Genomic DNA, 23,859 nt, shown 5'->3' on the forward strand with positions numbered 1-23,859 from the left:
AAATGAAAAAATATTGTATGATTCCACTAATATGCAATATCTAGAATAGGCAAACCATAGAGACAGAAAGTAAATTAAAGGCCACATGGGACTGGGGAGAAGGATGAATAAGGAGTTACTTCTTAATAAGTACAAAGTTCTTGTTTGGGTGCCGTAGAGTTTTGGAAATGGACAGTGGTGGTGATAACACAACATTGTGCAGGTAATTGATGCCACTGAGTTGTTTACTTAGATATCATTGAAATGGCTAATTTTTATGTTATACATATTTTACCACAAAACCCCAAGTGTATTCTATACATTAACAATGAACAACTGAACAACAACATTTTTTAAAATACACTTTACAATATTATTGAAAAATATACAACACTTAAGAATAAATCTTACAAAAGAGGTAAAAAAAAAGTATGCACTGAAAACTATAAAATATGTCTGAGAGAAACTGAAGGTGATCTAAATGGAGATATACCATGTTCAGATATTGGAAGGCATAATATTACTAAGAGTCAACTCTCCCCAGATTGATCTACAGAGTCAACACAAGCCTAATCAAAATTCCAGCAGGCTTGTTTTTTTTTTTTTTTTTTTTTTTTGGTAGAATTGGAAAAGTCTACTAAAAAGTTAGTGTGAAATTGAAAAGGACCTAGAATAGCCAAAACAGCTTTAAAAAAGAAAACATCCTGGCTTCTCCAGGGCCTGGATGAAAGAACCTCTCCAAATCATCCCTCCTCTCTTGTTTGGACTTCACACTCACCAAGCAACCTTTTGATTCTACTTGTCAAGGAGCCTGATTCTGGTTTGGGGATGGGCCCTGGGCAGGGCCGCTGCAGTGACTGCCAAGGGATCTTCACAACTGTGGAATAATAAATAGGTATTCTGGTTTGAAAAAACAACGAAGAGGAAAGTCCTGAACAATCTGATTTCAAGACTTATACTTAGAAATCATTGAAATGGCTAACTTTATGTTATACATAATTTACCACAAAACCCTAACTATATTCTACACACTGGCAATGAACAATTAATTTTTAAAAATACTGTTTACAATATTACTGAAAAATATAATGAAATATTATCCAGTCAATAGTATTCCATCTATAGTAATCAAAACACAGTGGTGTTGATGTTAAGGAAGACAAGTAGATCAATGATGCAGAATGCATAGTATAGAAATGAACTGCATAGAAGGACAACTGATTTTCAATAAAGGTGAAAAAAAAAAAAGAGAGAAGTCCTCTCAATAAACGGTGCCGGAACAACTGGATGTCTTCTCTTTTTTTAAATGAACCTCATACATATAAAAAGTTAACTCAAAATAGAGCACAGACCATTAAATAGTAAATCTAAACTTAGAAAACTCCTAGGAGAAACCTCTGTCACTTTGAGAGAGGCAATGATTTCTGAGATATGACACCAGAGGCACAATCCATAAAAGAACAAAGTGATAAATTGGACTGCATCAAAAGTAAAAATTTCTGCTCTTCAGAATACATAAGATGATGAAAAGAGAGGCACAGATCTGGAGAAAATATTTGCAAGTCATAAATCTGACAAAGGACATGTACCCAGAATATACAAAGAACTCCCAAAACTCAAGAATAAGGACAAATAATCCAATTAAAAAATAGGAAAAAGGTTTTAACAGTTCCCAAAAGAAGAGATATGGATGGCAAATAAGCACATGAAAATATGTTCAATATCATTAGTCATTAGGGAAATGCAAATTAAAATCATAGTGATATTCCACTATGTGCCTATTAGAATGGCTGAAATTTTAAAAACTGAACATACCAACTTGTCTCAAGGATGTGGGGGAATTGGAATTCTCATGCACTGCTCTTGGGAATGTAAAATGGTATGACCACTTTGGAAAAGCCACACTGTTTCTTAAAAAGTTAAATGTACACCTATTACATGATCCAGCCAGTCCACTCCCAAGAAAAATAAAAACATATATCCATACAAAGACTTATGCATCAAGTCACAAAGCTTTATTTGTAATAACCAAGAAATAGAAACAACCCAAGAGTCTACCAACAGGTGAATGTATAAACCAATGATGGTATCTCCATTTAATGGAACATTACTCAGCAATAAAAAGAAATGAACTAGCGACTCACGCCACAACATGAAAGAAAATCAAAATAACTCTCTGCTGCATGAAAGAAGCCAGCCATAAGAAAAAAAAAGTACATCCTGATTGATTCCTATATAAAATTCTAGAAAATGCAAACAGCTCAGATCAGTGGCTCCCTGAGAACTGGGGAGCAGAGAGGTGAACTTCAATGTGGACCTGAAGGAGAGAGGTTTCCCAGGTTCAAAGATGTGGGAGCAGAAGCCAGAGAACAGGGTTGCAAAGGGATGTCTAACTATTAACAGCTGCTTTTATTTGTTTTTGCAGGAAAAAGTTTAGTAATTATATAAAATTATCTTGATTTAAAAATTTCCTCCTGTATATGTATTAGACCTTTGGCACATGTTACCACTTATTTCTACCAGAATCCAGACGGTGAGCTCATCGGGGGGAAGGATTTATATCTTTTTATCTCCTTAACTCCAAGGCCCAGCACATAGTTTGCACTGAATACATTGTCGAATAAATGAATGAATGTGATTTGGGATCGGAACACAAGCTTGAAGCGTTAGTTATTTTAAGTTTACTATTGCAGTCATTTTAGAGTTCCTGTCCACAGAGAGCACCGCTTTTCCAAAGGGCAAGGTCACTGGAATCGTGAGGTGACAGCAAGCAGATTGCTAGGCTTGTGCAATGAAGGGTTGATGAGGAAACAGAATCAAACAGATATTTTTCCTCCAAGATGGCAATGAAAGCAAAGAAAGAGGTGGCCCAGTAGTATCCGTCTTGAAGGGGGAGGCAAGACATACTTGAGCAGGTTCACAGGCTAGGCAGAGCCCCAATGGAGAGAGAGAGGGGAGGATGGAGAAGAGAGATGCGTATGGGATCAAGGGGAGAGAAAGGAGGGGCTCCAAGGGGAATTAGCTTGGGGTAGGAAAAACAGCTGTTTCTCGGACTCCATGGAGACAAGGGTTGTCAGAGATGCAAGGAGGTTTTTATTTTTATTTTTTATTGAATTTTTAGAGGCAGAGAGAGGGAGAGAGAGGAGAAACATCGGTTTGTTGTTCCCCTTATGGATGCATTTGTTGGTTGCTTCTTGTATGTGCCCTGACCGGGGGTTGAACCCACAGCCTCGTCGCATGGTGAGGAGGCTCTAACCAACCGGACCTATCCCGCCTGGGGAGCAAGAAGGTTTGTAACAGAGGTTTGTAACAAAGTGAAGGGGAAAAGAGGGGCAGGAAGCAGATCTTCAGGGAGGTGAGAGCAGCCGGGTTAATGAAGTTTCTCTTCCAGCTCTCAACATTTAGGGCCATGGATTAAAAATTTAACTCCAGAATTCCGGAAACCCATACGGGGTTACGAACTTGAAAGACAACGAACAAACCAACAACAACAAAAGTACAAAAATTTATCTACTGTCACCGCGGTTTCATTTTTAATAGGGAGCAAAAAGAGTAGAAAGGACAAAATCTCAGAATGTCTACTCCGCTCTATGACTAACTCGCTCCAATGTTCTTATTTTTCCTATTTCACCAGGAAGGATGATGATTCCTTCCTTCAAGACCAGTGCGTGGGCAGCGCGGCTCCAAACCGCCCACGCGGCCAGCGGCTCTCAGTCCCCGCGGGGGTGGGTGGCGCACTCCACCCGGGGCCAGCCCCTTCCCCGCCGCTAGGGTCCCGCGGGGCGCAGACACGGGCGGCGGCCTGGAGCCGAGCGGCGCCCCACCCCCCCGGGCCGCCCCGCCCGCCCCTCGGCGCACTTCTACGTGGTTCCAGAGCCCACTGACGCCCCAGAGCAGTGGGGTGGGGGTGGCAGCTCGCTGATCCCTGTGCCCGGGTGCCCCGCTCCGACAGCTCTGCCCCGCAGGCGTCAGGACACCCTCGCCTGGCTCGGGTCTCGGATAGCCGAGGCTCTCGGTACCGACGTCACGGGTGCTCGAGGGTCCGAGTCCACCCTGGGGGTCTGGGCGCTCTCACCGGTTCTCACCCCCCGGAACGCCGGCTTCTCCCGCTGGAGGCGAGCGTCGCCGGGCGCCCACGCAGGGCCACCCGGAGGAGCTCGGTTGCAGTCCATCCTCCAGGCGCGCGCCCTACCTGTCGTAGCTCCAGCGGCTGTAGGACAGGGTCCGGTGGCTGCTGACTCCCTCCATCGCTGACTCCGGGCTTCGCGGACGGCGGCTGAGGCTGCGCGAGGCTAGAAGCCTGCTCGCTCGCTCGGTCGCTCGCTGCGGGCCGGGGCGCGGGTGGAGGACTGTACCATTCCCCCCGGGGGGGAACGCCCCCTCCGGCTGGGCCAATGGCGGGGACGCGCAGGCTGCGGGACCCGGGCCCGAGGGGCTCGCCCCCCCGCCTCGCTGAGTCCCGCGGGGGTGCGGCTCCTGCGGCCTCTGCTGCTTATTTATTTATTTCTGATGTGTGCGCCACGTCGCCATGGCAACCGCTCCATCTTCTCCGGCGTTACTAGGGCACCGCTCTTTCAAACCTTCCCGGGACAGACACTAAAAGCCTGTCCTTCCTCTTGCAGTTTGGGATACGCTCCCGGCCCCCTCTGCAGAGTCCGCTCCTAGTTTCCGGCTGAGGGCGGAGGTCTTTATCCATTCACTCCCTCCAACCTTGTACCAATAATTGCCCCCCTTCTCAGGAATGGGAAAACCTATCCCCGGAATTTCGGAGATTTCCCTTCCTCTCCTGGCCCCTTTCCCCGAAGCTTGGAAGTTCTTTGACCTCTGGGATCCTCCTTCTAAAACTGTCAGGACTCAGCTCCCTCATTATCCAAATGGAAGTCCACTTCTCCCTTACTCATCCCCTACTAGATTCCCTTGGCCTCGCTCTTCAGCATGTTGTGGCCCCCTTGGGTCCGAGAACTAGGCTCTGTAAGCATTCCCATTTCTAAGCCATCATTTGTTCATTTTTCTTTGTGCTTCCTCTTCATTAAACCCGGCTGTGTTGGCTCAATCAGCGGAGAGCGTTTTTTCTACACCTGGTGGCTGAGGTTGGCCCAAGGGAAGGAGAACTTGGCTGCTGTGAGGTGGGGCGGGGGAGCAGACCAGAGCCTTCCAGCAGGCTCTGGCCTGCTCCTGGCCCCCTCCCCGGCCTGCGGGGATTTACAGGTATAATCTCCTTGCAAGGTCACGGAAGCCTAAGAAGGATCTTTCAGTGAAGTTGCAGGGTGGCAGTGCTAACAGGCTGGGACCCGAGGTGGGTGGAGGCGCCTAAGTGCCCTGGAGGTTGAGTGCAGGGCTGCAGGGGTTGAGCTATACTAATCCGAGGATCAGGGACAACTTCAGAGAAACAGTAGATTTGCCTCTTAACCCTTAGTTACAGGATTTGCAACTGGCAGCGCACCTGTTGCATCCAGCCCACAAGTGCTTTTTCACTTGTCCAGCACAGGTGTGGTTTTCTTTTCACTAAGTAGACAACACTTAAAAATTGGGAGGCAATACATCCAGCTTTTTGTTTTCTCTTAAAAACGAAGAAAATCCGGCACCCTTGGGCCTGCCTTCAGCATGGCAGGCAGGCGTAGAGCAGAGAAGTGGCTGCCATCCTTACAGGGAGCACATATCTCAGGCCCCAGCCATCCAGCTTCTCTCACTTATGTAAGTTGCTGGTCTCAATAGCTTTGGAGTTTGCCACCATGTGGAATAGTCCTCTCTGTAGTCTCTCATTTCCCATGGCCCTCAGAGCTGCCCAAATGCAGCACTAACCAGTATTTACCAAGGGGCATATCCTCAGCAAACTGCTGTGTATAGCAAGGGTTTTACAGACTGACATGCATGGACTCCTGTTCCTGAGCCACATCTTGATGGAGACTCTTGGTATGGCCACGACCTCAGAAGTGCTGGGTTGGAACTCCAGAAACACCGTGTAACAAGTGCGTGAAGCCTTATTTCATTGTTTGGGTAGGGGTGAGGAGGGAACTTCCCTTTCTGGAGAATGTATTTGTTGCCCTTCCCACAGACACTGCAGAACTAGAAGCCATTGCTCCTGAGCCTCCAAGGATGATGTCCTTTCTCTGAAGGGTTGATGAAAGGCAATGGGAACCTAAGAAGGGACTCCCTCAGAAGACAGGTCCTGCTCCTGCAGCATCACCCCACTTCATAGAAAGAGCTCTTCCTCCCCTGATAGGTTTGTGTATATACTAAGCAATATTTTTCCTTCTCTCCCATTCTCTTACCATCTAATGCAAGATGTGCAAATAGTAATTAATTTTTATCTCAGTATTTAAGCTATGTGATATTAAAAGAGGAGTGTGACTCAGCTAAAAGGGAAATGCACATTACCTAAATGTAGACAAAGGCCTTTGTCCCCTTTTGGAGAGAGGGTTCTGCTCCTCTGTTGGAACCTGTCTGACAAAATGTAGTAATCAGAACAATGAGAACAAGAGTAGCAGTGATCATGAAGATGTTCAAGGGGGAGTGGGGCTAGGGAGATGCCATGCAAGGTTAGACAGAGGACAGCTTGTTGACCTGAAAGCACTCTCCTGTGACCTGGGACCGCATGCTCTGTAAGGGCACCTGGATCTGGTTTAATCCATTTGCTGCAACCACCCCCGGAAGCTTGGAGGTGGTGATGACCCACAGTGAGATGGTGTAGCAGACAACATTGCTGCTCCACTCAGATTCTTTTGGATCCCCTTTTACTGACCTCATGTGTGCCCTGCCCACTTTCCACCTTCACCTACAGCTTTGATGCACTTTTGCCTCTAAAACCCAGCGCAGAACCTCTTCCTCCAAGGACTGCCCTCACATGGCTGGAGCCACTTTGCTCCCCCAACACTAAGAGCGGTAGGGTACCTAGGCTTTACTTTCACCAGGATGGCCCTTGTCTAACACCTGACAGGTGCAGGAGTATGAAGTGCAGCATTCTTGCCGTGGGCATGGACATCACTCAGGTGTAGCTTGTACTCCAGTGTCCCGGTAGGATCAGGTTGACTCTAACTTCTGTGGGACTTGGAGATCACATCCTTGTTTCCCTTCCTATTTCTTGTCCTCCTGCACCCACTCCTTCCCTCGCCTCCTGTAGCAGCATTTCAGTGGTGCACTAGAGCTGGCGAGTGCCAAGAGCCCATTGTTAGCGTTGCTTCCCAACTCCATATTCAGAAACGTGACGTTGGTAGCTTTAAGTTGGGCATGGGGGAGCATTCACCTTGGAGTATGCATGGCAATTGGCAAATGCTATGAATCAAGGCTTTTTTATTTTCTTTCCAGAGAGCCAGTTGTTAGCTATTCATGATCATAACACTGAGGCACTTTCTTAATAAACCACTTGGGCATGAATAGTCACTTCAGATCCTGCTCAACCTATGGTCGCAGAAGCTGGACCCTCCAATGGTGTCACTTGTGCCGCTCCTCGAGAATGCCCCAGCACTTGGTGGTAAATGGATTAGGTCAAACTCCTTCCATCCTGGATAGGGCAGCAGTGTGTCCTTATGGGAACCGATGCCTTTTCTAAACATGGATTTATCTTCTATGGATGTAATGAATACTTTTTTCCAATGGCTTAAACTAATTATCAACCTGAGATCTTGCATAGGGGAGTTTCAGCTGAAGGGTCTATTTTATGGTAAAGGATGTGTGAATGTGTGACAATGGTTTTGTAAAACAGGGGGTCCTGCCATATACTCCATTACCTGGAAACCAAGGGTATAGTGAGAGTAGCCTATTAAAGGCTCTGCTAAGGAGCCAGCTTTGTGGACTGGGTCACCGCCCTCCAGGATGTAGTACATGCATTCAACTATCAGCTGACATATAGTGTTGTGTTCCCCAGTACTTAGAATACACCTTGGTTTCAGACTTCTAGTCTTCAGAACTGTGAGATAATAAATTTGTTGTTTTAAGCCACCAAGCTTCTGGTACTTTTTATTGCAACCCTAGGAATCCAACAGGTTGTCTTACACATGAACTATCTTTCCCAAGTCCTTGTCACATGGTCTGCTTTCAAGAGAACCAACTAAGTATGTTCCCCCTCCAACTGAATGTTTAGGTCTGAATTTGGAGTTTCCAGTCTCAGCTAACCCTCAGCGCGCCCACCTCTTACACTCCCAATAAGCTGAGTAGTCTTACCCGGGATTGGTTGTGACTCTACTTTGTACCATCTCCTTCTTCCAACCTCAACTGGTGAGGGCCCCTGATTCACCCAAAACAGCTAGTACCATGTGGAGAGGCCATGGCCTTTTATAGGGGCCAGGGCCTATAGAGTAGCTCTGGCACAACCCCGCCCTGCATGGGAAACCCAGAAACCTCATTGGACCTAGGCCAGAGTTTCTCCTGGGAAGTGGCAGCTCCAGAATCCTTCTAGATTAAAATCTGATTGGAAGGGGAGTAGGCCCAAGACTTATTTAAAACTGTTTCCAAACCACATTTTGAAGCAGATTGGTTTTGAGGTGGGTAGAGAGGCAGATGCTTTGGTATCATTACTGTGGCTCCAAGGTGGACAAAGAAGCATCTCTAGAAGCATTAGTCACTCCTACACTGCCCTGCCTCACCAACGCTGAAGGTGCTGGGCAACCCGCAGCCTGTAAGTGGCAGGCGGGAGCCCTCTAGTGGCCATCACTCAAAACCTCAGGCACAGGGCAGTACCACCCGAAGGACACCACTTGGAGGCAGACTGACAACCATCATCCTGGGAGAGAATCATAAGCACAGGGCTGACAACCCCAGTGAGAGAGAAGATAGATCAGGACAGATCAGACAGATCACAGAACAGACCTAATCACAGCCCAGATCACCAAACCCAACTGTTTGCCCCCATAGGGAAGGGAGGCATCACTGGGACAAGGGGACAACTGGAATTTTGTTAGCCCCGTAAGGACTTTTGCTACTAACACAATCATTATTTTGTTAAGTTATTTTATAAAATTTAATTAAAATTTCAAAAATACAAAATTGACTCCAGGCTCAGAGACCCAGAGAGACATCCCAGACAACTTTTAGGAGTGTCTGAGGAAGGAGGTGTCCCCACAGAAGCGGCAGATACTGTGTTGCGGCTATTATTGCAACCCTATTTTTACTTCTAAGCTGCTGTATTCTTGGAAACACACCTCTATATATGGGTCATTGTAAATTAAGAGTAATATTTTGATTTTCATTCCTATTTCTTCAAAGCTCTTCCTCCTCTTTTGTGCCCAGTCAATTCCAATTGTCTTTCAAGTTGATCTCCCTTCTCTGACCCTGAGGCAGATTTAAGCATGCCCTGTACTGTGTCTTCCCAAGACTTGTTCCTATCCTTTATAGCAATCATTCTATTTTGTCAAAATTTTTTATGTTTGCATACCTACCCCACAACATCGAGACCTTCAGAGGACAGAGAACATGGTTCATCTACTTCTATCCCTCCAGTACTCACCACTATGTCTGGTGCATACTAAGCATCACTAAATACTTGTAGGATAAATGAGTAAAATAACAATGTCTGGTGTGCTCCCTCCCTCCAGCCCCTCTCCCAAAGATCCTGATGACTCCTAATGAAACTGTCATGTCCACAGTGCCTCGTGCCAATTATCCCACAAGCCATCCACACTAAATGAACGAATATTTATTACAAACCTATTCTGTGTCTGGTTGGCTCTGGGATCTAGGAATGGAACAGTCTACAGCAAACTTCCACCTCATGGAGCTTGTGTTTTACTAGGGGGCAGACGGACAAGCTCAAAACAGTGAGATAAATGCTAAAATAAGAGGACATCATGGGATGACAGTATAGGAGCACCTGCAAGAGGAGGCAGCGTCTGGACTAAAACCTGCGGGACGAGTAGTAGGAAGCCAGAAGGCCAGAGATTCTAGCAGAGGGCAGGGCAGGTGCAAAGGGAGCCCAGGCTGGAGTGTTTGGGATGAAGCTGCAGTCAGGCAGTCTGAGGAGCCACACACATTGTGATTAAGAAGCGTGGACTCGATCCTGGGCAGCGGGACAGCTCTGACGCGATTTCGACTGAGGGATGTCCCGGTCAGATTTACAGAGAGCAGCGTGGCTGCTGTGAGAATGGATCGGAGGGTGAAGAGGGAAACCCCTGCTTTCCTCTAAACTTACTATTCACATCAAACCCACCCGTGACCAGATGTGCAGATGATTTCCCCACATCATGCGACTCGGACACCAGCTGGTGCCCTACAACTTAGTTCAGTTTTGAGATTATCTGCCCAGAGACTGTGTCAGGCCCTCAGGTTAAAAGCTGAGTCCCACAGGACTGCCTCCCCCACCTCCAGATGCCCGCTGCAAGTCCAGGTGGTCACCTGTGCTTCTGCCCAACCTGCTATAAACTGGCGCTCCCCATGACCCCCTTCTTGGGTTCCATCAATTTGCTAGAGCACTTCACGATCTAAAGAAAACAGTTTACTTGCCATTACTGGTTTATTACAAAGGATACGTGCGAACAGCCAGACGAAGAGGCACAGAGTGTGGTCTGAAAGGGTACAGAGCACAGGAGCGTCTGTCCCTGTCGGTGCGCCGCCTCCCTGGCGTGAGCCATGTTCTTGAGTGTGTTCTCGAGTGTGTTCTTGGTCACCAGTCCAGAAGCTCTCCGGACTTGGTCCCTGTGGGTTTTTATGGAGGACTCACTATGCAGGCACGTTTGATTAAGTCACTGGTACTGAAATCACGCTCAAAGTTTCAACCTCCAATCACACAAGGTAGTTCACGTGGCAAGCCGTCCTTATCTTATGGCTACTAAAGGCTTTCTAAAAATCACTTCATTAACATAAACTTATGCTGTTGAAAGGAATAACAAGACTCTTTATAGCTCTTATCACTTAGGAAATTTTAAAACGTGCCTGCCAGGAACATGAATGAAGACCAGAATACATGCAATAAGCTCATAGAGGGCAAGATTGAAGGCAGGGTTGTAAAAACATAGTTGAAGCATGATGGTGGGAAGGGAGGGGAAAATCAAGAATTCACCTGAGGTTTACAAAGGTTTACAGTCTGGACAACTGGGTACACAGTGGTGTCATCTCCTGAGGAAGGAAATTCAGGAGGTGAATTGTAGGGAAGGAAGAGATAATTCGTTCAGTACAGAACATACTGAATGTAAGAGGCTTTTGAGACATCCAGGTGAGATATCTTGTGTCCAGTTAACTAGTCCAGAACCAGGAAACGAGTTCTGAATGTGGCCCAGGGCTAGAGCTAGAGCCTGGCACCCGTAACATGCAGGAGTGATTCACAGCTTCGGTGAGCTCTTCCAGTCAGAGGGTGTAGAGGAGAAGGTGAAGAGGGCCTGGGCGCAACCTGGGGAATGGAATATTACGGGAGGGTCAGAGGAGGAAGGGCCAAGAAAAAGCACCGAAAAGGAGAGTTTAAGGCGGTTGGGAGAAAATCAGGGGAGTGTGGTGTGTCAGGAAAGTCAAGCAACATGTCTCGCCCAGACACATTCTGAGATGTTTTTAGAATATGCACCACCACGTTAACAGAGAATATGTGAACACATTCGTAGCAAAAACAAACTGGTGCACACCTAAGCAGTATCACACACACACAAAAAAGTCATTTTCAACCAACCTAGGCACATAGTGTTTCTTTCCTTACAAACATCGGCTGAGGAGTCAGCCACGATGGAGCCACGTGGCTGACTGCCTTTTCCTGAGTCTTTGCACATGCTATTTTCTGTGCCTAGAACGCTCTATTTTCTCCTATTCTTTTTCAGTCCATCTTCCTCATCCAAGACCAGCTTAGACTTCACTTTCTAACTAGATGCCTTCCATGACCTACACCTGTGATTCTCAAGGTAATAATTTTTTCCCATCCTCTCTAAGAGATCCTAAGTAAATACCATGGCTTTCTGCTTAGCACATAGTTTGGCATTAATAAATGTTACGTGAGCAAATGAGTAACTTGAATTTTTCAACCTTTCCCCAAAAGATTTGGTAGAGCCCCACAGTTCACCAAATAAGTCAGTTTTTTTTATTTGCATTGAAAACATCACCGATTGGTCCCATACCACCCCTCCAACCTTAATGCTGATCAAGCCTCCCTGCATCCTCTAAGCTTCCACCACCGACTACAGGGTAGCCAGTTTCTGCATACTATCACCTCTTCAATCACCATTATCAGAAACAGGTAACACCCTGGACTCCTTCCATCTTTCGCCATTCATGTTTCAACCAGTCTCTAAGTCCTCCTCAGCCTGCCTTATAAAATCCTCAAGAATCTGAGCCTCCGTCCCACCCACCCCCGCCCCCCAACAGCTACACCTTGGTTCAGGCACTCATCTCGCCTCCACACAACCACAGTGCACCTGAAACTCCTCCCCGCTGCCTTCTCCTTCTCTCCCTTTCTACATGACTATCATGTGATCTTCCTGAAATCCAAATCTGGCTAAATATACTTTAAATTACCCAGTGCCTTCCCACAGCTTCCCAGGTAAAAGCCAACCTCCAGAGACTGAGGGCCCCTGATGGTCGGGCTCCTGCATGTGCATCCTTAGGTTCTGAACAGGCTAAACTTTTTTATGTTTCTTCTGCCTCGGTTACCCTTTCATGATTTCCTGGTAAAACAAACACACACCAACACTGAAATACCTGAGCAGACTGTTCCTAGATGCCCTCTGACAGCTGCTTAGTCCTTATGATATGCTCCTGTTCTGTCGCATTTTTGCCCCATTTGAGTAATGATTTCACTGGGCCACTCAACTGAAGCAGAGGGCTACATGCGAAAATAAAACCTACACCTGGATTCAAATCCTGCTTCATCACTTACTAATTGTGTAACCTCAAGTAACGTACTCAACTCCTCTGAACCCCAGCTCCCTCTGTAATATGAAAATAAAAACTGCCCCCAAACATAATAGGTGCTCAATAAATCTTAGATCCAGCACTGATTTTCTACTGTTTTGCAACTGATTGTTTACTTTTCTGTTTTCCCCATTAAAATGGGGAAAAACTTAACCTACAGACCCTAATTCTGCCTCTGTGAACCACAGGGTCAAACAGCTCTATCCTATTTACTTATTTTAAAACAATGACCACACCCGCTACTCTTTCAGTTTAGATTAAGTATCTAATTCTTTCAATTATTTTCCCTGCATGGATTCTCATTTTCACTTCCCGTGGAAACCACGTGATCCATTAAGAAATGGTCCACAGTACTATCAATGGGCTCCTTTCCAGATTGAAAACCGAGAGGAAAAATTCAGTAAGAAACTGTTAATTCTCACCACGGAAAAGGCTGTCTTTCTAACAGGACTCATGGGTCCCAGGACTAAGATCTGTATCCACCCCCTTCTCTACTCTCACTCACTAGCACACATTCTCTAGGTACTTAAAACCGTGTATAAGGCAACCCTTTAAACTGCTACCCATAGAAGTGATTTTTTAAAAAAAAGTTTCTATGGAGGCCCAGTTTGCTCTAATCATAAGCAAAAAGAATGAGGAGACAGTGTCCCTGTAAACCAGTTGCTAAGGCTACCTGTTCTGAGGTCAGGTAGAGCCCAAGTGGCTTGGCCCATGGGTGCCAAACACACAAATGTCTTCTACCCCAAGTACCCATTTCTTGGTTTCTGCAGGAGCTCTAGAAGTTTTCTCTCTTCCCCACAGCAGTAAATTCACATAAGATGGAATTATTTACAAAAGACAGGCTACATTTATTAAGAGTCACAAGCAGTTGACTCACTCAGTGTGACTCAAACCACAAGAAGCCATTTCCACGTCCCTCCCTAGAGCTGGGCAGAGTGGAACGAGTGCTGCTGGGGCCCATTCACAAGTTCACGAGTTTCTCATTGAGGGCGATCTGGGACTGCGTGAGATTGGCCAGGTAGGTCACCATCAGCAGGTCCTGGAAAAGAAAGAGGCCCAGTAAGGGAGGAGCTGGGTGGAAGGGGAGCAAGAAGGCTGGTCTTGGCAGCTCTAGGATGGACACTGGGTGTCAGGACAGTCCTGGATGAATGACAGCTGGAGAGGGTAAGGAAGAGCTGAAAGTAGAAGAGGGGAGGAAAATGCTTGAGAACACTATCTATTAATAACTTATAGACTAGAGGTGGCTGAGTTGAGATCCATGGGTAAAATTATCGAGGGGACTGTGGACTCAGATGGGGAAAATAAGAAACCATTTTCATTAACCTCTGAATTTAAGCATTCCTTTCAACCACGAACCTAGATGACAAGTCACAGTATCAGCAGTACCTGAGCTAATGGAATCAGGGAAGGAGAAGGGGATCTGTGAGCATGTGTACTATCTCTTCCTTCCTCCCAAACTGGACAGCAAGTGGGGCAAAGGCAAAGCCCTGTCTCCCCTGTCCCCGACCTGGCCATCTCCCCCGATTCCCTTCACATCTGTCTGAGGGAGGGGAAGACATAGGCTCCCAGAAGCCCGGAAATGGCACTCACATTAATGTTGCTGTTGAGCATGGTCTCGAAGTCTTCAGCAGCTATCTTGGGTACTTGGTTAACGAGACTCATCAAGAAGCGGCCCACGGTATTGTCAGCCGACACCTTTCCAGACTGAGCACCGAAACCAAGATCGAACAAGACACAGTTAACCCTCACCACTGAGCATGGCCATTGCGGCAGCCTATCTCTCAGGGATCTAGGAGCGGCGATCTGTGCCCCCTCCTTTCCTTCCTTCCCCTCCTCACCAGTACGTCTTCCGCATACTGCAACACTGTGCTGAGGGTGTCCTGGATGCGAGCTGAGGACCCTGCTACCTGCTGCAAGTCACTGGAGAGTCCAATCACCCGGTTGGGGCTAAAGCAGGTCTTCATGATCAGGTCAACTGTGGGTTGGGTTGGGAGATAGAAGGGAGAGAGAATTCAATGATTCCATCAGGAAAGAAACAATTTCTAGCCATCCTGCTAAGTCTCCCACCTCCCTTTGGACTTCATCAACTGCCCCAAACCTCTCTGCTCTGCCCTTATTACGGCAGCATTCCTTACTCCAGACAGCGCTCAACTCCTGTACCAGTATGTCACCCACTGGTTTTGGTCTCCTATGAATAGCCAAGTAGCCTCTAGTACTGATAATTCCCGACCTCTAATCATTTCACGCATAATTCTCTGAAGCCCACTTATGTAGGAGAATGACTTGACTTCTAGTCAGCACGAACTTTAGATAAATGGTTCCTCTTTAACCCACCCAGGGCCCTGCATCCTTAGAGGATTAGAGAGCAGCAACCCTCTCCCATGAAAAATGCCAAAGACCTCAAAGGAGGGCACAGGTGGGTTACTCACCTCCAATGCGTTCAGTGTCGTAATACGCATATTTCACCGTCAGAGGTGTGAACATCACCCCCATGGTCCTCCCAGGGACACCCATTAAAGTGCTGGGGAGAGAGAAGTCAATGTGACCAGATGGCCTTGAGAGGGTTTCCATGTCTAGTCCAAGCTAGGAAAGCAGTCACACCAGAGTGTGGCTTCCAAGGCTCCAACATAAGAAGGCTTGAATCCCAAAGGTCTCATGGGAGCAAGTCACTTTCTTCCCTTAGCTCACTGTACACACCAAACCCTTGGCCTGTGAGAGGGGATGCAGCCTTCGGACCTGGCCTGGTCTGGATAGAGAAAGACACCACACACAGTGCCACCTCAGTGATGAGAAGACAGACACTGGATTTCCCTGTGGAGCTGGCTGCCTGGACAGCCACCCCTATAGAACGAAGAGAGACAGCACAGGTCTCTTCTGGGACTGAGCCCTTCATCTGCACCTAAAAAACAAATGGACTCCAGCCAACCAGGACGAGACTGGGTGCTGTAAGTCATCACACTACAGGTCTTTACTATGTCAACCATACACTTTCAACTGGATCTTAAGGAGTATGAAATATCTGGAAAGGCTGAGAAATCAGGCAATGGTAGAGTTGAGTGGTATACCCACTGGTCATAAGGATTTGGAACCCACCACGTTTGTCTTACTGCACAATCGTTAAAACAGTCACATCTGCGTCAGATGCGGAAACAGAACAAAGTTGAACAGCACATAACTTAATGCCTTCATTCTAAATGGAAAATAGAGTCCCTCCAACTCCCAGAGCAGCCCCTTCCTCAGCATGGCACCAGAGCCTTCCTCAACGTCGCCCATCAACCAGCGCGCTCACTGCCTCACATGACAATACTATACGTTATGGTCATCAAAACTGAGCTTAATCCTGGGTTACTAAACACATCAAAATAAGGACAGCCATGACTTAATCTGTACTACGCCGAGTCCTGTGCTCAGTTTTAGGGACAAGGAGAAGCTATAAAGGGTAACTCAGAAGAACAGTGACCATGACGAAGGATCATGACCAGAATACCATGTAAGGATCGGCCACAGGCACTGTGCAGAGTTAGCTTCCAGGAAAAATGACACAAAGAAAGTGACAGCTTACTTGAATACCTACAGGGCTGCCGTGTGAAATAGGTTAACAGCAATAAGCAGAAATCTGTGAGTGGAAATTTTCATGACAGTTGTTTCAGAGTAAATAAATAAAACCCTTCTAACGATAACTCTTAAGTGAGGAATGGGCTTCCTTAGGAGGCAGTTATAACTGCCCAGGGTAGAGGTGAGTGTCATCTGGCCATGATACAAATTAGACAGCCTTTTATGCCCTCGTGGCCCAAGACCCTGGTCACCTGACATAAGCCTTGATGCTCATGCGACCATTCTGGAGGCTCGTGTCCACAGTGAGGTGAATGGGGTTGGGGGCTTCCCGGCTGTAGTACTCATGGATCAGCACAGAGTGCTCTGTGATGTCATGGCCTGTAGCATACCTGGAAAACAAAACACGTGACATCAACACCAAACACGATGGTGGCATGGGTGTCCCTTGGTACCTGACATCCCTGTGGATACCCAGTGACACCTAGGAACACTCCAAATACTAAAATAAGCACGTTGAAAACTATTACCAAATTAAATCAGAAGCTGACTTAGAGCTCTTGAAAAATTCCAAGTCAGCAGCAAGGCAAAAAAGACTTGTTCTGTAAAAGCTGCAATTGAAAAGAAATGTGTTTGGCCTCAGAGGATCAGAACTGCTAGCAAAACACATTGAATTCATAGCTCCTTGAGTTAATACATCTTCAATACTCTTGTCTCCTGAACAGGGAGTACAGTGTCTAGTTTGGTGGCAAAAGGCCTTGGCAATCACTGAGAGATCTTCTAATTCCCTCTGCACCCCAACTTACCAGCCCAGGATGAGCTCATTTGGAGAGACTTTCTTGTGCAATTCATACATATTCTTAGCAAATTCCATGTCAACAGCCACCTAAGAAGGCAGAAAAGGAAGCTCAGAAGCCAGAGGTCCATAGAAAAAAGGGATGAAAAGAACAAGAAGCCACCCACGAGACAGAAGAGGCGCATGAAGTATGTCCAAACCGAATGAAGCTCTTTGAACTGTAGGAGCTCTAGTTACGAACACAACACAGTGTGTGGCGGAGGGCCCCTCTGGGAGCCCAGCAAGAGAACAGCGACAGGCTGCACAGGGGCCACTCCAACCCCCACTCACCTCATCTTCTGACTCATTGTGAGGCACTGAAAAGCAATTGGTGACTTCCACTGAGTGCTTGTCAACGGTTCCTGTGGGAGAGAATTGTCCACGTGTTACGTAACCTGACGGCTCCTAACAGCCTCCAACCACTTTCCTAATGCTTTCAGATTTTTAGAGTCCAAGTCAATGAACAAAAACCTGAACTTAGGAGCTCTAAGTTCAGCCACGTGCCTCAATGGGACTAGGATTTTCCAGAGAAACGAAACTCTGGAGAGACCTATAACTCCTTTCTTTAACCGTCAACAAATAGGGCCTATTCTTTCAGAAGCTCTCCTTTTGTCTCACTTTCCGCTATCAGTCCTCCTCCAGATCTTTACTGTGACCCTCATTTTCAGCCTCTAGAGACTTTCTCCCTATAATTAACTTGCGGCGCTACCAGAAGATTTTAGTGACGTCTACAAAGACCACCCATACAGAAGCCAAGGCTCGGAGAACACAGCTGAGGGAGCTTCACCTGCACCTCTCTCCAGCCATCTGGTCCTATGGTCATATCCTTAACCCTATCGTCACCCAGGAACCAACCTGTGACCCTTCAACACCACTGTCAGTCTTTTACCACAAACTTCTACTGTGGTTCTGATAACTTTATTCCCTTTATGTACATTTGCTTCTCGACCTCACCAAGACTGACTGTCCCTTGACTTCTCTTTTTTTTCACTCCCATCCCAGGTTTCAAGTGCTTCCCTCTCCATCACAGACCACAATGATGCCTAGACCCATTAGTGTCTAATTCCACTTCACTATGGTTTCTGCCTCCTTAGCTGAAACCGTGCCCCCCAAAACCAATATAGTCTTTATCTCATCTGACATCTCACTGGCATCCAACAGACTTGACCGCTTCAAGCTTTTGAAATAATTAAGTCTTCTATATTTCTATGTCACTAGGACACCCTTTTATTAGAGCATTGACCACATTACATTCTAATTACCTGCATAGAAGAGTTTGCTTTCCTCTCCAACCTAAGGTTAGAGTAGAGCTCATTTTATCAAGCTTAGAATTCTAAGTGCCCAGCAGTTTTGGTGATACATAAATAGCACTAGTGACTTCACTTAACCAAGTGAAATGTTTCATATACAGTATTCCCTCACTTATCGTGGGTATTACGTTCCAGAGCCCCCTGCAAAGTAGGAACCTTACATTTATTCTGCACTCTTAAACATACGTCTACAGTCCCACAAAATCCCACAATATAGTGAAAAATCTGCGATAAATTAAATGTGATATTTTTAAAATCCCACAATACAGTGAGGCCACGATAAGTGAACCACAACATAGCGAGAGACTACTGTATATTAATGTCTAACTGAGAAAATCTGTTAAGTCCCTAGCAAGCAGAATCCATGCTTCCGTTCTTCAGCAAACACTGCCTCCACAGCACCTAACACTGTACCCCGATGCTGGTCTGGGAGAGGATCTGAAGATGTAAATTACGGTTGGTCCAACTAGAGTCACTGTAATATTTGGGGCGCTTAGCACAGACCCTGAGTAGAGAATTGTTTCTTTGGTCAAACAGCTCCAGTGAGTTTGGAAAATTTGATAGTGAAGCTGAAAGACTAAGTATTTGTTGAGTGCCAAGCCAGCGAAGTAAGTCATTTATTACAAGCTCAAAGCAGGGCAGTCACAGAACGCTATCATATTTTGGGAGGTTAAGGATGGAATGAGAGTAGAAGTACGGGATGAAGGGCCAGTACTGAACATGTTTCCTGGGAACCTGGAAGATGAGTGCAATTTAAAGAAACAAATAAGGGAGAGTAGGGAAGGCATTGTGGTCAAGAGAATAAAAGGCCTGGTCTGAGAAAAACCATGGCTATGTTTGGAAGATAATGGATTAACTGAAATTTCTGTAAAATGCTACACTTGCAAAGAAAAAGGGGGAGAATGTGTGTTTTAGGGGTGGTACAGGCCTGATGTGGTTGAGGAGGGCAACCAACAACTGTTTTGCACCTAAAGGGTGCCAGCAGTTAGGTGCTTTCTGTAGTAATTTGGTTCTCACAGACACTTAGTCTAAAGTGGCTCCTGAAGAAACCAGATTTTAGGTAATTTGTCCTGAGGCTCACGGCTAATATGTATTTGGTGGAGTCTGCCTACAAATTGTGTCCTCTTTGCAATACACCAATTATTTTCTAAGGTAAGAGAACTATTACAATTCAAGTTAAGAAAAAGAAATGATGCATACAACTGGAGTGGATTCACAACAGTGTCTAAAATTTTTAATGAAAATGGAGTGGAAATGAATTTGATGGGACCAGCAGTCCCCAGAGAAATTTCTTTTTACTGCTTTTCAGTTTCACAAATTAATATAAAAGATCTATTCCCCCAAATTGGAACACAGGTAGGGAAAAGGTTATCCTTCAATGTGGAGATTAAACAGTATAATAAACAGACAACACACTTGTTTGTGTCTAAATGTAGAATCAGAGACAACTCCAGGGAACTGGGTCTTTAAGGATGAGCATCAGGGAGACTGAGGGACAGAGCATCAGGCTTACGCATTTAGGAAAGCAGGTTATTTAAGCCCTAAATGGGTTCCTGCAAAATATCTTTACCCGAGTGGGATATCTCTTAACAGATGCCCCCTTTTGCCAACTGCTTAGGAACTTCTTTGTAAACATCTGGAAAATAAAGACATTTACTCCATAGATAAGGGGCAGGGGCGATGTGGTATCACTAGGCTTAGGGAGTCAAGGGTTTTTTATTACCTAGTCAGCGTTTTAACTCATTTTTGGTAGATCGAAACTAATCATACTCGACGTGAAATGCTACTGCTTCGATTACGATGTAAACCATTTGGCACACGGTGTTTAACACATAACTACTTCTTAGACATTTTGCGTTGCCCCAAATGACAGCAATCAGGCCGCAAAGTTCAAGTTCCTTGGGAAGATAATTCGCAGAGAAACAGGTAACAGATCACTGGGGATGGGAAGAAAGGAGAGCAAAATAAAGAGGGGGGAGGTTAGAAGAGAACGTCCATTTTCTCCGATCACTCACCCAGCAGAGTCCCGATAACTCGGGCAGCACCCTCGTTGCGTCGCTCGTAGCTGTCCACGATGGAGGCCAAAATGACCGGGTGCAGCCGGACCACACGGCCACCGGGGAAAGGGCCTGGGAGAGCAGGGCCAACCAGCGACTGCGCCGAGGTCTGCGCCGGGGCCGGCGTCGAGGCCGGGGTCTGGCCCGGCGCCGCGCTCGCAGCCGCTGCTGCCGCCGGGTCTGGGGATGAGGCCGGCGCTGGAGTGGGAGCTGGAACTGGCGCTGAAACTGGAGCCAGCGCTGGACCTGAGGCTGGGACCAGCTCTGGGGCTGAGGCGGGGGCCTCAGCTGGCGCTGGAGTGGCCGCAGCCACACTCGCCGGTACTGCCGGTGTGGCCATCTTGTGGAGAGAGAAGCAGCATGGGGCGGAAATGAGTAAGTTGGCAAACATTAGCAGAACGATAGGCTGAGACGCGCCGCCTGAGCAAGATCTTTGTTCCTATTGGTTACTAGCGATGCTTCTCACCGCACTACAATTTTCTCCTCCGATCTTGTGCTCCTTGATCGCGCTCCGATGCGCACTCAGTGAGAGCCGAGCCCAATAGTTCCTAACAACTATTGTGACCGCGCTGGAAAAGAAACGAATTAGTCTGAAGAGTGGCCGCCAGATGGAGGCAAAGAGCTGCACAAGGGTCGCAATTCGAGTTTTCAGACGTCAATGGCAATGGCTGTGAAAAGTATCTTACAAAGTGAGGGCTTTGTTTTTGACAGCCTCATAAAGTGTCAGTCCGCTGGTTTATTCATTAAACAAACTGAATATGTGACAGACTTTTGTTTAAAAAAGCTTTTGGGATACATCAGTGAACAAAAAAAAAGATCGTTGTCCCTGAAATGTTTACATCCCAGAGGGGAGTGAAAAATAAGTAGCAGAGAGTAAGAGGGCATAAGACCTGGGTTCTGGGAATTCTGGTATAATTTTAGCAAGCCCCAATAAGTCTGATGCCTCCCAGTAACTGCTGACACCAGTAAAGGCCTGTGTCCTTCAAAGATCTCTTAGCCTGCTGTCAAGGCCTGTGTCCTTCAGAGATATCTTGGTCTACTGGCAAGAATTTAGTAGCTTTTGTTTTAGTAAACTTCTCTGTTCTCAGAGCCAACTCCCCCCAAATCATGTGCAGAAAGTCCCTTCAACTCCCTCCCCCCTTATCCCCTTTAAAAAACCCTGCCTTACTTTTGTTCATGGCTGACACCGTAGGGTCTCAGCCCGCCTGTCACAGCTGGCCAAATAAATCTTTTTAAACTCATGGCCTGTTCTTCTGTTGTTTCTTCTCTCATTCTCACCAGACCTAACAGTGAAGAGTTAAGGTAGGTCACAATGAGAATATGAGATTTGAGTGGACTTGAAAAAGGCAAGGGAGAGGGCCATGAGGGTGGGGGGAGAAGAGCCTCTGGGTAGAGGAGCCAGGTAGCACAAAGGCCTTAAGGCATGAGCAGGCCTGGTGTGTTTGAGGAGGCTGTTTGATGACTGGAGTGATAAGATCAAGGAAGGGAATAGCAGGAGATGGGCCTCTAAATAGGGGTTGGGGCACAGATCATTAAGGACCTCCTAGGCCATGGTAAGGACTTTGAATTCTAGTCTCAGTGAGATGGGAACCACTGTGCAGTGTTGAGCAGGGGAGGGTCATGATCTGTTTTAGTTTTAAAAGGATCACTCTGATTGCTTTGAGAAGAATATATTAAGGCGGTGGGGGTGGGTGTTACTGGGGAAGAGAGAAAGAGCAGAGACACTGGTAGGAGAATACCAAGTATTCTAAGTGAGAAATGATGGTGGTTGGCACCAAGCCAGTAACAGTGCAAGTGGTGAGAAGTGGGCAGATTTTGGGTATATTTTGAGGGTAGAGACAAGAGGATTTTCCAAGAAGTTGTATGTAAGATGTGCAAGAGAAGATGACTCCAATTTTTTTGTGCTGAGTAACTAGTATGGAGAAGTTGTCTAATGAAATAGTGAAAGCTACAAGTGAAGCAGGTTTTGGGGAAAAGATAATTTTGGGATGTGTCACCACTGAAATGTTCATTAGACATCACAGCAGAATTGTAGAGTGGTCAGGTGGAGATTCTAGTCTGTACTTCGGTACAGGGTTAAATGTATAATGCTCTGTAAAGTTCTCAGCATATGCCTGATATACAGCAGTTATTAAGTGGGAGCATTACCACTACCATGTGATGAAAGGAGGTCTGATCCTAACCCACTGTGTAACTTTGGACAGTCTATAATTTTTTTCTGAGCCTCGCTTTCCTTCTTGGTATATTGAGAATGATAACATCTTTTTTTTTTTGTCAGAAAACCTATTATCTCCCTCAATTAGGTCAAGTCCCAGCATCCAACTGTCAAGTTAGGTGAGTGAGTTTGGGCTTCTTAGCTCTGACTCTTACATCAATAAGAACTGCTTTCTCCTTGGAGCTGCCTTCTATAATTAGAATTCACATAAACCTGCTCCCCTGTCTGTGCCCTGGGTGGACATACATTATTTTTTTAATTCCCCCAAACACAGGTGAACAGCCCATCAGAGAATGATTGAAAAGTGACTCTTGGATCTGATGACCTGGACTGCAGCAACCCTAATAGAGGGCACTGTCAGTGGAATTGGGCAGTGGAGGTGGGGGGATGCACGTGGAAACTAGAATTTAGGTGTGAAAGAGTGGTCAGTTTGAAATGATGGCAGTGAGTGCTACTCTCTCTCAAGGAATTTGCTGGGAAAGAAAAGAGACATTTAAGGCAGTAGCTGGGGGAAGAGCAGGACTGAGAGAGGGACCATTTAGGCTGGTGGAGCTTTAAGTATATTTTTAATTAACAGGGTCTAGAAGAGAGAGGATGACTGACTACACAAGCGTGAGTAAGGGGAGCTATCTATGAAACAAGGCAGGAAGAGGAACGCAAGTGGAGAAGCCTAGATGAGAGGGATGGTCTTGGGCAGGATGAGGGACATGCTGGAGAGACTGCCCTGGGCTCTGGCCTCCCTTATGGGTACCTGGTGGGGGTCTCCCTTAGCCTGGCTGGTGCCCTGAAATCATTCCATGGCAAGAAGTCCAGAGGAGAGAACCACCTATGGTGAAGAGACGTTGCTGCCTCAGCTGACCATGCACAACCTTGGGACCTCCTACTCATATGCTGATATGAGTTGGGTGTGGACACTTTATCACCAAGAACTTTGCCTTTATATCCATGGCCTAAGGATTTTTCTTTTTGGTAGGGAAGGATAAAGGGATGGATGAAGAATCGGAGACACTTCGGAGAGGAAAGGGAAGCTGTAGGAGTTCCTGTAAAATGATGTTTTTCTCAGGGAATCGGAGGCAAGGTGATTTGCTGCAA

The 23,859-nt window shown here is 46.4% G+C and overlaps 1 protein-coding gene across 1 annotated transcript; it reads right to left on the reverse strand.

Annotated features, from left to right (window-relative positions):
• Positions 1-13,622: 13,622 nt before the first annotated feature.
• On the reverse strand, positions 13,623-20,920 carry EIF3F (eukaryotic translation initiation factor 3 subunit F). The gene is made up of 8 exons (XM_090264299.1): positions 20,511-20,920; positions 17,477-17,547; positions 17,157-17,236; positions 16,605-16,742; positions 15,228-15,319; positions 14,637-14,773; positions 14,389-14,502; positions 13,623-13,837 (listed from the first exon to the last, which is right to left on the reverse strand). The coding sequence occupies exons 1-8, from the start codon at positions 20,890-20,892 to the stop codon at positions 13,760-13,762; spliced, it is 1,092 nt and encodes a 363-aa protein (XP_090120425.1). The 5' UTR covers positions 20,893-20,920; the 3' UTR covers positions 13,623-13,759.
• Between the last annotated feature and the right edge of the window lie 2,939 nt (positions 20,921-23,859).

The sequence above is a fragment of the Furipterus horrens genome, unplaced genomic scaffold, assembly GCF_987537825.1.
Source record: "Furipterus horrens unplaced genomic scaffold, mFurHor1.1.pri manual_scaffold_2, whole genome shotgun sequence".
In the NCBI taxonomy this organism is placed as follows: domain Eukaryota; kingdom Metazoa; phylum Chordata; class Mammalia; order Chiroptera; family Furipteridae; genus Furipterus; species Furipterus horrens.

Excerpts from the sequence above, each read along its gene's own strand:
- EIF3F (XM_090264299.1), bottom strand. The coding sequence starts at position 20,892 with ATGGCCACACCGGCAGTACCGGCGAGTGTGGCTGCGGCCACTCCAGCG. Across the intron at positions 16,743-17,156 it reads AATGAGCTCATCCTGGGCTG|GTATGCTACAGGCCATGACA; the intron begins GTAAGTTGGGGT and ends TTTGTTTTCCAG. Across the intron at positions 14,503-14,636 it reads AGTATGCGGAAGACGTACTG|TCTGGAAAGGTGTCGGCTGA; the intron begins GTGAGGAGGGGA and ends TTCGGTGCTCAG.